Genomic DNA, 17,153 nt, shown 5'->3' on the forward strand with positions numbered 1-17,153 from the left:
CTGGAAGCATAACAACTAAACTTTTCTGCAGACCAGGACATCTATATGTACCATTTACTCTGTCACGGCAGTATCCTCTTTCTGTCTTATGTTAGTCATGATGCACAGCCCAATGCGTATTCCTCCTCCACTTACCTGAATATTACCCATCTTTACAGGCCACAGTGGATTTCCTCCTTTACCACTTAATATTCTAAGGTCTACCCTTCTCAGCTCTCACTACTACAGTATGAACCACAGCACTTAGACTCCGATTTAATTTTCTTTTTTAATTTTTCAGTTTAAAATGTTTTTCCAATTATTCCTTCTTCTCTCCTCTCATCACATGGACTCAAATGGAGCAACCACTTCTCATGATTTAATTACTCTGAATTTTTTCCTATTTTTCATCAAATTCTCATTAAGTATTTACTGAGTATGTTATTTATATTTTATACTGTACTATTTGTATTGTTTTGAAGGCCATAAAAGACATAATTGCATAACCTACATTATATAATAATGCAATGTATCCTATTATAAAGAGGAAACCAAGCTATCACTTGAAAACATTCTGTTTTCTGCTATTCAAGGACTGCCCAAGCCACAGGACCTCCTCCACAGAGGCAGTTACTCACTGAGAGCAGTTTGGCTGCAGATGGCTCGCTGTAGCTGACATCTTTAGCTGTGCATATTAATGCACAATTTATTTTGGCTAAAAACAGGGCACTAGCATTCCTCAGAACTGTGATGACATGCTTAGCAACTTGGGCAACAGTTTAGTTTAAAACAGTCCATCCAGAAGTGGGAATGATACTTTCTCTCTGAAAGTGTGCAGATTACAAATTTCTGCTGCATAATTCAGTAACCATTACCAAACCTCATGAAATATACACTAAACATAAAATGTTTTCCTTCTTAAAGCATAATAACATTCAGCAAACACTAACAATAACATATGCAAATCCTAAAAAAAAATCAGATCAATAAAAAAAAGCACAGTTTGGGGAACCTGGGTTGGTTAAGCATCAGACTTTGGCTCAGGTCATGATCCCATGGCTTGTGAGTTCAAGCCCCGCATGGGGCTCTCTGCTGTCAGCGCGAAGCTGGCTTTGGATTTTCTGTCTCCCTATCTCTCTGCCCCTCCCCCATTCGTGCTCACTCTCTGTCTCTCTCTCAAAAATAAACAAACATTAAAAAAAAAAAGCATAGTTTAATGTTTGTCAGTGCAGTCCAAAACAAGAAAACCACTTTCACCAAGCAAAACTTAAAAAATAATTACACTACACAGACATGAAAATATATTTGTACTCTATTACAGTCACACAGAGAGGAGAATCCCTAATCAGTCAAGTGAACTTACATACACTATGCATTAACATTTCTAAATGGTCTCTCATATGGCAAATTCCAACTTTTAGAACTTTAATGATTAACATACACCTTGAGCTATCACACAGTTTTGAAGCCTGTGATACAATAATTCCAATTAGGCTGTGTCTGCAAACAGCTTGTTGAATTGTCCTCTTATTTCATGTAAAAATGAAGATATAAATTCCATTAGTAAAAAGAACCAAAGGTCTCATAAACATTGTGAACGCATTATACATGCTGAAAGCTATGTATCTTTTTTTTGTTTATTGCTACATATATATTTTTTTTAAGTTTATTTTTGACAGAGAGAGAGCGTGCACACTCACAAGCATGTGGGCAAGTGGGGGAGGGGCAGAGAGAAAGAGAGAACTTGGGGCTTGAACTAATGTGAGATCATGACCTGAGCAGAGGTCAAGAGTCAGGCACTTAACTGTGCCACCCAGGCACCCTTCAAAGCTACAGATCTTTAATTCAGTCAGATGCTCACTGGAATTAAGATAATCATTTGTACATTGAGTTGGAAAGGAAAAAAAATACTTTTTCAAAAAATATACTAAATGCTTAAAGTATATTAAATTTTTGTAAAAAACAACAAAATTTCATGAGTATTTTAGCCTCTTTTAAGCTTTCTGTGAGTGGGAGCCACTTATAACTTGTATTTATTCAAATTTTATGTAGTTGTACGTATGCCCATTTTCAAGAATGTCTTTAAGGAAACTCTTATTTTATTTTGTCATATTCTATTGTATTTTTAACATTTATTTAAGTAATCTCTACATCCAAGGTAGGGCTCAAACTCACAACCCCGAGATCAAGAATCACACACTCCTCCGAATGAGCCTGCCAGATACCCCGGAAAATGTGATTTTAAAATTACACTTAATAACCTTTATATTATTTTCAATTTTTTGTAGACCCCATCCACATTTTTCATTACCATTTATTTCCTTCTGACCACTTTTTAAATCCTTCTTCTGTGACGTTTAAAAACATAAATTTATACATTAAAATTTTTCCGAACTTTTGTAACTACAGAATTCCCAATCACATATTCACATTATAATGCCTACCACTGACTTATTTTCTTTTGTTGAAGCAGAAATCTGCTCTTACGAGTTGTTCCATGAATTCTACTGAAAATTCTAACTTTGCTGAACGATACAAATGTCATATCTCCATGAATTGTTTTACAACTGATTTTTAAAATCTGTATTTTTGATTAAAGAAAAACATAGAAAAAGTGGTTAATTATTTTATATTCAGGTGAGACTGGATCTTATCTATATAAACTTCATTATATTCTATTCTACAAACAAGTTTCCATCCTCACTTGCTAAATTATCACCCCTCCTTTTAGACTCTGAGTTCAATTCTTCACACTGAAAAAAAGTTATCAACTTCATCATCTATATTTTCAAAATCTAACAGAGTGGCTAGCGAAGAGTAGAGCTCACAGTTTTCTTAAAGAACAAAAAGAACTCAGCAGTATAAAGCTCTGGTTTGAGCAACAGTGAGTAGGAAGGTATAAAACCACTGTTCTTGGACCTCCGTTTTGTTTACACTAAATTCCAAAAATAAACTGCCGCCAAGTAATTTTTTTTTTTAACTTTAAGAATATGTAAAATTTACACACATGCACACATTCTTTCTTTAACCTACAAATTTAAGGAGTGGTCTATTTAAAGAGAACATGGTCTCTTATAAAAAATGATGCTAAATTTGGGGTCAGCAGATCTAAGTTCTTGTATGGGATTCACTACTAAGTAATTTTGTGACCGTATAAGTCACCTCAAGTCCCTAACTTCATTTTATCACTGACAAATGGAGTTAACAATGATGACACTATCCCTACTTACCTTTCAGAATTTTTATAAAGATTCACAATAATGATGATAATAAAAAAATGTTTATCTACTAGTTTCGATTTCAAAGCACTTCCACTTATATTGCCAAATGTGATTTTTTTACTTTATGAATATTTTTAGATCTAAGAAAACTAAATCTTCAGAAAAATAGAATGGCCTGATCAAACCATACATCAAGTAAGCAGCCGAGCTAGGGTTCATATGCACACTTTTCAAGTCTAAAATCCCATACTGCTTCCAGTTTTCCAAAGGGCCATCTGATGTTAATTTATAAAGAAACACTGAAGATTTCAAATGACTTTACAATATGAGTTCTGATTGCTTTACTCTCTTTACTCACCTTTAAAATGTGAATACCACCTTATTAAAAGAGCATTAAATGACAAAAGTCATATAGAGATCCTAGTGCACAGTCTGAAATGCATAGTGTTCAAACTAAGATCTCTCCTTTCTGTGACCAAAGACCTATCTCCCTTTTTTACTAAAGGAAGAAAAAGGCAAGAAGCACTGTTTATGGGAAAGCTGTTGCTCCTTTATCAAAGGTAACTAGAACAACTTCAAAGTAAATTCAGAGGAATATCAGCAAAAATACGTACGTGTGAGGGGCAAAGCTAGGAGGACATCCCAGATCTTCTGATGCCTTACTGATGCACTTGATGTGGGCACTACTTTAAGGAAAATAATTATAAACTTCTACCAGACTATTTACATCTTTATCTTCAAGGTACTATCTTTGACATATTTGCAAGGAAGAGCTCATTTTAATCTAAGCTAATTAAGATATGGAAGGGGGGCAAGTGTTAGATATGTTTTCTCAAGGGATGTGAACAATGAGCAAGTTAACCCAGCACTTTATTAAGTTTACTGATCCAGTAAATGATTTTGTGTAGGTGTGGATATCTGCTTTCACAACAGAACATCTGTCCTTACCAAGTTATGTATATCATCATACCAGGGCAATAATATGTAACAACAGCCTTAGTAGATATTATCAAAGCCAAAAGCTGGATAGGCAGAAAGTCACCTGAAACATCTAGTCATTTAAGAGCTGAAAATGAAAAAAACAAAAAAAGGCTTTGATGCTAATGACTAAACTTAATGGATAGAGCATGAGAAATATTTATTTTATACAGGGAACATCCAAGTCATGAGAAAGACGTTGCAAATTGAAGCATATCAAAAAATGAGAGCTAAATAAATATGGTGTCTGTAGACATATTTAAGTAATATAGAGCTTTAAATGATTAACTGGGTATTTGTATTCATTTAAATTCATTAGAAAACTATTTTAAAGGAAGATAAATTCTGTTAAAATCAAGATATCCTTTACTTAAATCCTATTAATGATACGATATGGATTGTCAGAGAATAGCAAAAAAAAAAAAAAAAGTCCTTTAACTTCAGAATATGAGAACCTTGTATTTAGCATCAACAGCATCTACTTATCACTGGATTCACGTAAAAATGCTGTCAGTTACAGGCACCTGGGTGGCTCAATTGGTGAAGCCTCCAACTCTTGATTTCAGCTCAAGTCATGATCTCACCATCATGAGATCAAACCCCATGTCAGGCTCTGTGCTGACCATGGAACCTGCTTAAGATTCTTTCTCTCTCTCCCTCTCTTTCTCAAAATAAAACAAATGAACAAACAACAACAACAAAACAGCGTCAGTTAAAGCATACACGGCTGTGATTAAGAATGTATTAAAAACTGACCAAATTTCCCATTACAGGCATAAGGCCCTTCAGGTCACCATTGTTATTTAGAACCCAAAATTCCTGGCACTTCATCTAGTAAAATGCTCACGCTGAAGATGTAAAAATCAAGAATCTAAACCCTTTATTCATTCTGACACATCATATAAATTGTTCCACCAATCATTTGATGAATGAGGGTTTTTTTAAGTGTTAATTGTAACATGAATTTACAAGGTTAAAAAAAAAAGTACAAAAAAGGTATGACATTAAAGGTAAACCTTCTCTCTCTACCACCAAGCCTAACTCTCCAGAATCAGTGTTAAGTTTTGCTTTGATTTTTTCTTGTGGTTGCCATTATAGTATCAAATAAGTTTTGATCTATAAATTTAAAATATTATGAATTTTTACCTTACTACAGAAGCTACAGTTCTTCAAGACAACCTTATATTACCACTACTTTAGGACTGTCTTAAGCAATCTCCAAGAAATTATGTTTAATGAACTATGTATTTTTAACGCACAATAAAATAAGGCATAACTTTTTCAGTTTGATTTCTGTATCATGTAATATCATCTCACATTCTACCACCGTTTTGTAATTACATTTTCCATCCATTCTTTTTATTTTCCATTTTAATAAAAGAACTTCCTCTACTGATTATGATGTATAGATAGGTACACATGTACATATAGACAGAGAGGTGATAACTTGCCTGCATTCTTTCATGTGTTAACACATTCTTAAGCGCCCTCACACTCTCTCCCGATATCTTGCCGAGGTACAGAATTCATCTTATCATCCTATCTAGAAACTTAAAGAAAGTGCTCCCTATCTACTGTCTTCTATGCTGATTATGAGGATTGTAGCTGTTTGATTTCTCATCCTTTTTTTGTAGATGATATCATTTTTCTCTGTGGAAGCCTTTCCAGTTTTCTCCTTATCTTTGGAAATCTGATATTTTACCAGGATACACCTATCAGTCATTTTATTAATTTTGCATGGCCAGTGGGTAGGCCTTTACAATCTGAAGACTTCAATCTTTCTTTACCTCAGAGAAATTTCTTCTGGAGCTTATCTCCACCATCTTGATTCTTTCTTTCTGTAACTCCTATTAGAATTCTTTGATACACTCTCCATGATTTTTAGTATTTCTCTTAGGGCCCCAGATCCCTCAGGGTTATAAATAACCACCTCCCCAAAATGTCTACAACTCCATTGGCAGGCATCCAGAAACAGCCCCACACCGGAGATAAAATGCCCATTCTCCAGTCTCTATATTACTACAGGAAGTAGTAAAGAGGAAAATCTCAGAGTTCTATACCTTCCTAGGTGCATTCCCCACTCTTTCCTTCCTTAACCATTCCAAAATCCAAGCTTTCGCTACAACTATATACACAAATTAAACCTTTAGTCACTATTAAAAATACCAGATTCCCAAGTTATCTATCAGTTTCAAGCCTCTAATCCTTCAATGGGAATGAGGGAACTCTCACCACCCAACCCCTCCCACCCATGGTCCAGGCTATAACCTTCTGCTACTTCATTTCTCTCAATAACATTTATCACCAGCTGTCACACTATATATTTTATGTGTTTATCACTCTTAGTAGAATACACACTGCATGAGGAGAGAATTTCTGTGTACTGTGTTCACTCTTAGATGCCCAAAGTCTAGAATGGTGCCTGAAACACAGTAAGGGTTCGGTAAGTAGTTGCCTAATTTTTTAAATTGCTCTACAATCTGGAAAAATCTTAGGCCTTTTCCAGACCATCAAGTGGGCCCAAAGAAATTTGAGCGTGCTAATTATTTATGGAATATTCTCTTAAACAGTTCTTAAGAACAGTAAGAATTTTTGTAAGTTGTTTATATGTCCCGAATGAATGCTCTCCTAGGAGGTCACGTGTTTTTTCTTTTGTTTTGTTTTTCACTGTTTCACCTGTGTCCTTCATGTGGTATCATTGCTAAAATGTCAAGTTAAGTTTCTTCAAGCTTGTCATTTACAGTGAATGTCTCCATTATTTACTAGGTAATCATCAGAGGTTTCTCTGTGTTCGTGGACAGTTCTGCCTCTCCATTCATCCTCTCCTTTAAAGGAGAGGATATGGGACAACAGAGGGTCAGTGTTCAAGTAAGGACAGCTTTACAGGACACTAACAGATCAGAGTGGTTGACTCACAGTTGAGTAATGTTTTATTTGTTTTCGCCTTTAAATTATTCCATTGTGCAAGAATGGCATTACTTCTAATTCTCTTCCAAAGTCCCTAGTTTTCTCATGAGGGGCCATTAGGCAGCTCATCCCTTCATTTGGAGAATTCTTTGGCTTTGGCTCGAGGGCAAGAAAAATAAAGACTCTCCCTACCGTCTTCCCATTGGAGATTAGGAAAGAGTCCACTAGTCATATTTGTTCCTACTGCAATTCTTTAATTTGTTGTTTGATCACTACCCATAGCCCATCACTGCTTTCTTTATTTGTTCATTCCTAGCTTAGAGCTCAGAGAGCTTCCCTGAGGAAGCCACTTGTTTGATAGTTTCCTTGGTTCTTTTTCTGTCATCATCTTCCCATTTTCTATCTTCTAGAAATTCAACATGCCAACTTATACTGCTGGTGGTCTTTCCTAACTTCTGGAAAGACCTTTTAAAAAGTGAGACCTTTGGAGATAGGAAGCGAACTTACGTGTGCCCAGTCTTCCTTTTTAAGAGGAACTGTTTTGTCGACTTTACTTAGAACTTGAGGTGAGAAGACCTCTGTGCTAAATCGGCAAGCAACTAAGAGGAGAATATCCCCTTTTCTAAACATTCTGCCAGCTACTCTACCATCAGGAAGCTCTTAACAGGTTTTCTTTCTCCACAGGCTCCAGCCTCCTGACATTTGGCAGAGCTCTACTCCTTCCCACTAGTTCTTAACACATTTTCCACATTTCCGCCCTTGGTTTCTCTCACCAGTAACAGAAGATGCAGCCATCCTATCCACCTCAAAGAGGTGTCCAGTTAAGTCATTTTGCCAACCTAAAGAACTTGCACCATTTTTTGTTTTGTTTTGCTTTAGTAAATGGAGGGAATTTATATGCAGGTCTAGGTGTGTTTGTTTTGGGGATTTTTTGTTTTTTGTTTTGCTTTTGTTTTGTTTTTTAGCTCTGGAAATATGGCCATGTTTTTGTTCAATAAAATACCTGGTATCATCCAAGAGGCTGATTAATCTATGGTCCATTATGATCAAAAATAAATATGACCAAAAAAAGCACCTTAACTAACATTTGGTTCATTATCAACATACTGAAAAATGACAAGGCATTTCATAGATTACAAAATTTGACAAGAGCCAGGAGAATTTTCAGACACGAGGGACAAGTCTTTAAATTTCTCCCTAAATCTTGCCCCAGGCTATGTATCAAAAGATATCTAGTATATGAACAATAAAAACAACGAGAAAAAGTGCTTTTGTTGCTATGTAGAATGCAAATGTTCAGTTTCTGTGTCAGAAAGGAAGCCCAAAGAGAGAGCCTGCATTGTTGAGGTTTATTCCATTAATGGACTGGTAAGAAAAGATAGCTATAAACTCCTCTTGGCATCAAAAGTTTAGGCTTAGAGCCAGTAGATTCTTAACATTTATTTGGAGCAGCACACATTCTGACAGTCACCAGAGTGGATGATTTAAATACCATCCTCTTCACATAGATATTTGAGCTAAGGTGTGTGTGTGTGTGTGTGTGTGTGTGTGTGTGTATGACAGGAGTAGGAGAAAGCTCACAAGTCTAGTTAAGGAAGTCAAATCCCGTTCCCTAAAGCTTGCTGTCAGAGTGATGATACCTCTCCAGTCCTTCCTCCCCAGATCAGTATCCATTTAAGAGCCAGGATGTTCATAAGCACATATTGTCATAATTCTGATACATTGGTAATGAAAAATATCGGAGAAATCCTCCTAGTCTTTTCAAGAAGTGATACAAGACAGCAGTATTCTATTTAATCCACAGACTACAAAAGTAATAATACTGAGAGTTACTTGCATACAAAAACTTGAAAATAGTAAATCAATGTAAATTAAAGAACATCCTGCCTCTGTCCCTGTCCTACATAGAAAAACTGTCTACTCAGTCTGAATATTTGAGGGCAATGTGACCCAGAGCACTACATCCTCTTCAGAAGATGCAGAAAAGTTCACTTCCTCATGGATCCTTAGAACAGCTCAGAAATGGTGATTGTTCCCAAAATTTCATCTATCTTATTATCTCTTGAAATAGAAGCTCCCAGCCTCTCTCCAGAGGTCTAATTTCTCAACTCTGACCCCCTTGATAATTCAGGAGTGAGGAACTGTCCATTTGGTGGACAGAATTAGGAAAGATGCCTTCTTAAAAGAGTTCAGAATGAGTAGCTCAGTCGGTTAAGTGTCCGACTTCAGCTCAGGTTAATGATATCATGGTTCGTGGGTCTGAGCCCCATGTCAGGCTCTGTGCTGACAGCTAGGAGCCTAGAGCCTGCTTCGGATTCTGTGTCTCCCTCTTTCTCTGACTCTCTCTCTCTCTCTCTCTCAAAAATAAAAATAAACATTAAAAAAAAATTAAGAGTTTAGAATTAGAACTCAGATGACATTTTTACTTATGGGGGAAAAATAAAGTTGAAAGAAATGTCAAGATAAATCAAATAATCAAATGGCTCTTGATTGCTACCTCAGAACCCAACAACTTATGATATTGTATCCAAGTATAAAAAAAAAAGGTGAGAGTACACTTTGAAAGTTAAATCTTATCCACATTGCATTATATTGTAACTTTAAAAGCACTTAATGCATTTAAAAATACCTTATCATACAAATGTTCAGATAATCCTAATAATCCAATGTATTGGGCACAGAATAGATTATTATATTCATTTTTCAAATGGCATCCTTGCTACAGAAAGTTTAAATGATTTGCCCAAGTTCATCTCAACAATAATGGGAATGCGTTCCTTTAATGAGCTAGTGAGGTAGACCTGCCCTCATAGTCCCAACTCCTTTTATAAGTGTCTATATTCCTGCTATTCTTCACATTTCCAACTCAAATTCTTCTGTTTTCATAAAGATCATTATGATACCCAAACCTCACCCCACCCCCACGACTGATAGTGATGTTTTCTTCTTCTGACCTCATAGCACTTTATCTCTGCTTCTACCATAAATAAATATACTGGGAATCAGGAGATTCGGTTTGAATTCTGCTTGGTTATTTACTGCCATGAAGATCCTAACAAGTAACCACAGTAACCACTTGAACACTAGTTTTCTCACTATTAGAAAAGAGAAAACTATAGTACAGATAATATATGCCCATGGAATTTTTTGGAAATTTAAGTTTGATTAAACCAGTAGGAAAGAACTATGTTAAATGTAAAGCCCGACACAAAGTTACTTTTCATATACATATTTTTCTTTTTTATATCCACTTTTATTTCCCCTATTTTATTTCCTGGAAGAAAGACTCCATATCCAGTGAATACTTGATTCCATCACAGCACTCATTGGTGCTTCACAAGAAGCATTTGATACAAACTTCTAAAATGAATGAATGATCAAATGTATGACTACATTAATCAAGTAAGTTTCGTAAAGCAGCATGTTCATCACCACCTGCTAAACGTTGAAGGCCAAAATCTGACTTCAACTTCTCTCCAATCTCATTGTCTATTTTCCCCCACCACGTCAGCCAACCTAGATTTACCTCTGATTCCTTAAATACACCGTAAATTTTTCTGGCTCTAGGTCTTGGACCAAATTATCACCCCCTTTCACGTCCTTTATCTGTTGGAATAGTATCCATCTTTACAAACCTAGCTCAAATGCCATTTTCTCCATGAAGCTTTCCTTAATCTCACTCACTAGAAATGACGCTTCCTATTCCACAGTATTTGTTCATCTCTCATTGCTCTTATCATGTGACCACATATTACGTTTCCTTATGCATATATTATCTAACCTAATACTCTGATTCTGTTATGATCAGCCTTATGTTTTAGTTATCTTTATATCCTGCCAAACCTATATTAAAATGTCTTCCATATAACAGGTACTCAAATAATATACGTGGCTTCAAAGTCCAACTGCATGTTTCTGCTTTATAAATTGGCAAATGACATTTTATGAAACGATCATCCATTGCTTTAAGTCATTATTACTGTATATTCCTATCAATGTCATATAGTACGAGCAGAAAGAGATCATTAAAATTTTAAAAGCTACCAACATATAAACAAACTTCTTATAATCCAATTTCTGCTATAATTTGAAAGCAGCATGTTCTTATTAACTGCAATGTTATCATTAAAAATGGCCTATCTGGGGGGCGCCTGGGTGGCACAGTCGGTTAAGCGTCCGACTTCAGCCAGGTCACGATCTCGCGGTCCGTGAGTTCGAGCCCCGCGTCGGGCTCTGGGGCTGATGGCTCAGAGCCTGGAGCCTGTTTCCGATTCTGTGTCTCCCTCTCTCTCTGCCCCTCCCCCGTTCATGCTCTGTCTCTGTCCCAAAAATAAATAAACGTTGAAAAAAAAAATTTTTTTTTAAAAATAAATAAATAAAAATGGCCTATCTGGGGGTGCCTGGGTGGCTCAGTCGGTTGGGTGTCCAACTTCGGTTCAGGTCATGATCTATGAGCCCCGCATTTGGCTTTGTGCTGACAGGTCAGAGCCTGGAGCCTGCTTTGGATTCGGTGTCTTATTCTCTCTGCCCCTCCCCCACTTGTGCTCTGTCTCTGTCTCTCAAAAATAAATAAATGTATAAAAAAAAATTTTTTAATGGCTTATCTGGAAAGTTGAGGTAGTCAATATGACTTTGGGATAAGAAGAGCAAATGATACTTTAGAAAAAAACCAGAAGTTGGCACATTTTTAATTTACATCATTTTTCTCTCTCCTTGGCAGCAAACATCCCAACTAATCTAACAGCTACCAATGATCATCAATGTTGTTATTATTGTAACATAGACTTCATTTATAACAAGGGTACACAAGTTTTCTCTCTCGGGGATATTTAAATCACACAATCCTTCATCGCCTGCTGTCAGCTCCTTCCTGGGCTGTTCGCAGACATAATGTACACATAAGCCACTAACAGCTGTCCTCCAGACAAACTAAGTGATTTCTGCACCTTCTCGTCGGGTGGGAGCCACCAGATTTCTTTTAAAAATGTATTCTTCTGGCCTCTCTGTTCTCACTTATCTCATTATGTCACCTTCCCTGTATTATTTCTTAACTCCAGAGAATTTCTGAGTGGTTTTTTGTTGTTGCTGTTTTGTGTTTTGTTTGTTTTGTGTTTGTTTGTTGCTGTTTGGGGCTTTTGTCCCTTCTCTTTGAATGTCCCCAAATCTCCACCTATCAAAATCTGATTTTATCCAGGGCCTTTAAGTGCTAGGTTAACATTAACTGAATTCTTGAGAATTATCTTTCTGTCCTCAATCAGAGTAAACAATGATGAACAATCATTTGTCACTACTGGCCCCTTTATGATTTGATAGTCAGGAAGGCATACCCAAAGACTTAAAAATATAAAATATGATCCTTCTGAGAATACACCCATCAATGTTGAACCTGCTCTTATGACTTCTTCATTTTACAAACTGACTTATGCTGTTATTAATGACTCTCAAATAATAAGTGAAATATTACTTCATAAGGTATATCAAAATCACTGGCAGGAAAAGGAGAGGTATAGTTTGGAAAAGTGTACTTAATTTTATATTAAAATTGTTTTTATGGGGCTCCTGGGTGGCTAAGTCAGTTACATGTCTGACTTCAGCTCAGTTCATGATCTCACGGCTTGAGTTCAAGCCCCACATCAGGTTCTATGCTGACAGCTCAGAGCCTGGAGCCTGTTTCAGATTCTGTGTCTCCCTGTCTCTCTGTCCCTCCCCCACTCATGCTCTGTCCCTCTCTCAAAAATAAACATTAAAAAAAATGTTTAAAATTGTATTTATAATGGGAAAACATGGTTCACTTTTTTCGCAGCACAGAAATGATCCCATTTAAAAGTACCATAATTTTGGAAGGCAGGAGTATGAATTTAAAAGTTAAAGTAATTATCACTGTATGGTAAGTAATAATAAATAGTGTGGATCTTACAGAGTGCAATGAGTATATGCTCAGCATCTTTGATTTCATTTCGACTTTATATGCCAAAGTTATCAGAAATTGTGGCAGCATTTTGGGCTTCTTATTGGAGAAAATGGCTTAAAACTTTTTTTTTTTTTTTCTAAATTTACAATTAGAGAAGAAAAAGAGAAAGGAAGGAAGGAGAGGGAGAAAGAAAGGACAAGAGAAAAATAATGCCATCCTATCATACCAGTGATAAACTAAACACCATTTGTGTAAGCAATGATAATGGTTTAAGAGCATGAACACAATAAATAAACACACTCACCTCGGTTAAATGAGGGTTGGGATTAAAACCACACAGGCTACACACAGTGGTTTGACACTCAGTGCATGTGTTAAAATTGGCCTTTTCTGGAACATGCAACAGAAGTTCAGTGGTATTGCAAAGAGGACAGATGGTTTTAGGGAGGCCTTGTCCTGGAGTCTGGGCTGCAGACGGAGCAGTGGATGGCTGAGGAGGTTTCCCAGCTTCTGTTTGGCTTACTGGTTTTGTAGACGGCTGAGCTGAAGGCTTTGCCGGGCCTGGCTGTTGAGGTGGGGGCTTTGCCGGGCTGGACTGCTGAGAAGGGGGCTTTGCCGGGCCTGGCTGTTGAGGTGGGGGCTTTGCCGGGCCGGGCTGCTGAGGAGGGGCCTTTGCCGGGCCAGGCTGCTGAGGAGGGGGCTTTACCGGGCCAGGCTGCTGAGGAGGGGGCTTTGCCAGGCCAGGCTGCTGAGGAGGAGGCTTTGCCGGGCCAGGCTGCTGAGGAGGGGGCTTTGCCAGGCCAGGCTGCTGAGGAGGGGGCTTTGCCGGGCCAGGCTGCTGAGGAGGGGGCTTGGCCGGGCCAGGCTGCTGAGGAGGGGGCTTGGCCGGGACAGGCTGCTGAGGAGGGGGCTTTGCCGGGCCGGGCTGTTGAGGTGGGGGCTTTGCCGGGCCGGGCTGTTGAGCAGGAGTTTTTCCTGTCCCTGGCTGCTGACCCAGAGACTTTGTTGCCCCAACTTGCTGAGATGGAGTCTTTGTAGGCCCAGGTGGCTGAGCTGGAGACTGTGACCCAGGCTGGTGAGCTGGAGATTTTGGTGTCCCTGGCTGCTGGGCTGGGGGCTTTGCTGGCCCTGGCTGCTGAGATGGAAGTTTGTCTGACCCAGCCTGTTGAGTTTGAGGCTTCGCAGGCCCAACAGGCTGAGCTGGAGACTTTGGCCCAGGCTGCTGAGCAGTAGGCTTTGTTGTCCCTGGTGGCTGGGCTGGGGGCTTTGCTGTCCCTAGCTGTTGAGCTAGGGCCTTCGCTGGCCCTGTTTGCTGAGCTAAGGGCTTTGCAGGCCCAGGCTGTGCTGTAGCAAGTTTTTCAGGTCCAGGCTGCTGGGCTGGAGGTTTTCCAGGACCTCCCTGCTGAATAGGTGGTTTGGATGGGCTTTGCACAGAGGGTTTAACTGATTCTCCCCTTAGTGTGTCTGACTGTTTTGTCTGAGACCTGGTTGCATCTCTTTGAAGGGGCAATTGTGCCTGGTCTGTCTGAGGAGCCTGGGTAAGCCCCTCAATTGGCTTTCCTGTCCCTGAAGGTTGTAATTTAATCTTCTCTGGTTGCTGAGAAGATACTGATCTGGGAGAGCCATCCTGCTGCAGTGGGACCCTCGCAGGTCCTTGCTGCTTAGGAACTGGCTTAGGTGACTGTTGTGGTGGAGGTTTTGTGATTCCTTCGGGTTTTCCTTGTTCTTTCTGAGCCATTTTCTGTTTCTTGGCAGTTTCTTCCTGGGATGAATCAGTGTCTGATATCAAATCAAAAGGATTAAATTTATTTACAACCGAGGAGACAGCACTTAAAGGGTTAACCTCTGAGAGGAAGCCAGGCATCATACTAGACTTGTGCTCTTCCTTCAGATCAGTTCTGGACTTTGATTCTTTCAAGCTAATAGTGGAAGGACTCCTTCCAGGCAACTTCTGCTCTGACCTCAAAGTGTCTGTAGTTCTACTCTTACTGAGACCAGGCGGAGCTGAACGCCCTGGGTCCGGCGGTTTCCCTGATTGTTTTGGAGGATGACTACTATCCAACTCTTGTTTCCTAGAAGAGTGAAACAAAAAGAAGTAAAAATAATGGAAAATATCCCAACTCTAAATAATATGAAAAAGCTATTACTTTCTTACAGTCTCAAAATTACGCATGTATAAATATAATTAGAACACATTTTTGCAGTCCCCTGTACGTGACCAGAAAAGGTTTAATCTCTCTGTTACTTTCTTTACATGGGTAGAGATTTTCAACAAGAAGGTAAACAAAAAGAGAAAAAAACAAAAACAATACCTGCTACCGTAAGTCATGAAAACATAAGAAATCTAGCTAGACGTTATTTATAATAGTTTACATTTACACTTAATAGAATCCAGCCATACTTAACACCTAATTATATTAAATTGATAAATCAAGGCAATGCCATGTTCTAGTACGTTCATGTTCAAAGAATGTTATTCTTCCAAATACTAGCAGCACCAAGAATTAAAACTAATCATTTTAAAATGTGGGAGATTGTGCCAAAAATTTTTTTTTGATGTTGTTTATGTGTCTTACTTGATTACAAAAATTAAATTAGTCACATATGGCATGTGTGACATCTGGGAAATGTTTAGTAAAGGAAGTTATGTCGGGCATTTCCAGGGGCTGAGAAAGTTGATAGTCTATTCAATTTTACTGTCTACAAAGAAAATATCCATTAAATATTATCCTTATTAAACTTCATAAAATTAAAAGTCCTACTTTGATTAATTAGAAATTTTTGAGAAATAATTCCCTATTTCTTGTAGAAGAAAAATATTATGTCATTTAATTATTATTCCAATAGCTAATACTTAATGAGATCTCTATGCAAAATAACAATTGATGCTTACAGAATCTCGAGATATAGCCTGGTATACAACGAGTAATAAGCTGGTTGTGACCCCATTTTTGAAGGTATTGTTACTTTTCTCAGAAGAAAATATTTAATAATCTCTTAATGTTTAGTGTAATACTCTTGCCATTGTTAGGCTATTAGTAATATTATTCATTATTAACAGCTTTAAGAATGTAACTAATCTGCAAAATTTCTTTTAATTCATAGACAAATATACACGATGGATTTTTTTTTTTAACAGTTTTGGAAACATGATCACTTTTAAATGACTATGGCTAAATAACTGTAAGTTTTTACTTTTAGCCAAAAATTAAATACATTAATTTTTTTAAATAAGCCATTCTTCACTGATAAAGTTGCAACTAAAAAGAATAGGATATATTCGAATTGTTAACAAATAAAATTATAAGTATTGCATTTGATAATGTAGCTTTTTAATTTTGGAAAAGATTTATTTATTTTTAATTAAAAGAAAAAAGAGAAAGTTATTCAGTAGCACTTAAAATATGAGATAGTCACAATAAAGTTCTATAAGTTTTGTTTTGTGAAAATTTACTTGCTAATGGGCCAGATTATAAATTTTTAATGTCAGATCATTTAGTACCTAATATGAATTAAGTTTTTGAAGTTCCCCAAAGGATACAGAAATTTGAGTTAGATCAAGTCATAAGGCATAACAGAAAGAAACACAGAAGCATTCCCTCTAGTTAGCAAAAAGTCCAAAGGAAATAATCTATACAAGCCAAGGTATGCAAGAAGTGATTTTCCGATAAAAGATAGATAAATAGAATTCTTAGTTTTGGCAATTCCCTCCAGGAAAAAAAAAAAAAAGTTAGGAAATTTGAGATAACTGAAATGAGGAACTAAAATCATTACCCTAATTAATCCCAACAATTCTAAGATAGCTATCTTTTAAAAAGCTATGTATTTCCATTTTGGGAAAATGATTTTGAATGTTTCTTTACAGGCCGCAAAAGCCATAGTAAACGACCTAAGATGGATTATTTCCAGAAATTCCACTGTTTAGATTTTCACATTATTCTAGAAATGATCCACATTCAATTAATGAAATCTACCACTCCCATGAAAGGGCACAATCTTAGGAACTTCGTTAGAGAAGTCCCTGTCTTATGAGTAATTATTAGTCATTTTTTTGAATTGGTTCCCTTGTGGAGTCCTAGAGACCTACATTTAAACAGAGTACAAAAGAAATCTATTCTTAATTTAACGAAATCCTCTTGAAAATACTATTAAGCTTA

General features: G+C 37.3%; 1 protein-coding gene across 9 annotated transcripts in view; it reads right to left on the bottom strand.

Moving 5' to 3' along the window:
• Positions 1 to 17,153, bottom strand: part of PCLO (piccolo presynaptic cytomatrix protein) — a 419,978-nt gene that overhangs the window by 398,445 nt on the left and 4,380 nt on the right. For all 9 annotated transcript variants that reach the window (XR_006716260.1, XM_045494642.1, XM_045494638.1 and 6 more), the window contains exon 2: positions 13,301 to 15,068. Coding sequence is in view for 8 of the 9 variants with exons in the window: in XM_045494642.1 (XP_045350598.1) it covers positions 13,301 to 15,068 (1,768 nt within the window). In the remaining variant the exon portion in view is untranslated. The remainder of the gene's footprint in view (positions 1 to 13,300; positions 15,069 to 17,153) is intronic.

This window comes from Leopardus geoffroyi, chromosome A2 (assembly GCF_018350155.1).
Source record: "Leopardus geoffroyi isolate Oge1 chromosome A2, O.geoffroyi_Oge1_pat1.0, whole genome shotgun sequence".
NCBI lineage: Eukaryota > Metazoa > Chordata > Mammalia > Carnivora > Felidae > Leopardus > Leopardus geoffroyi.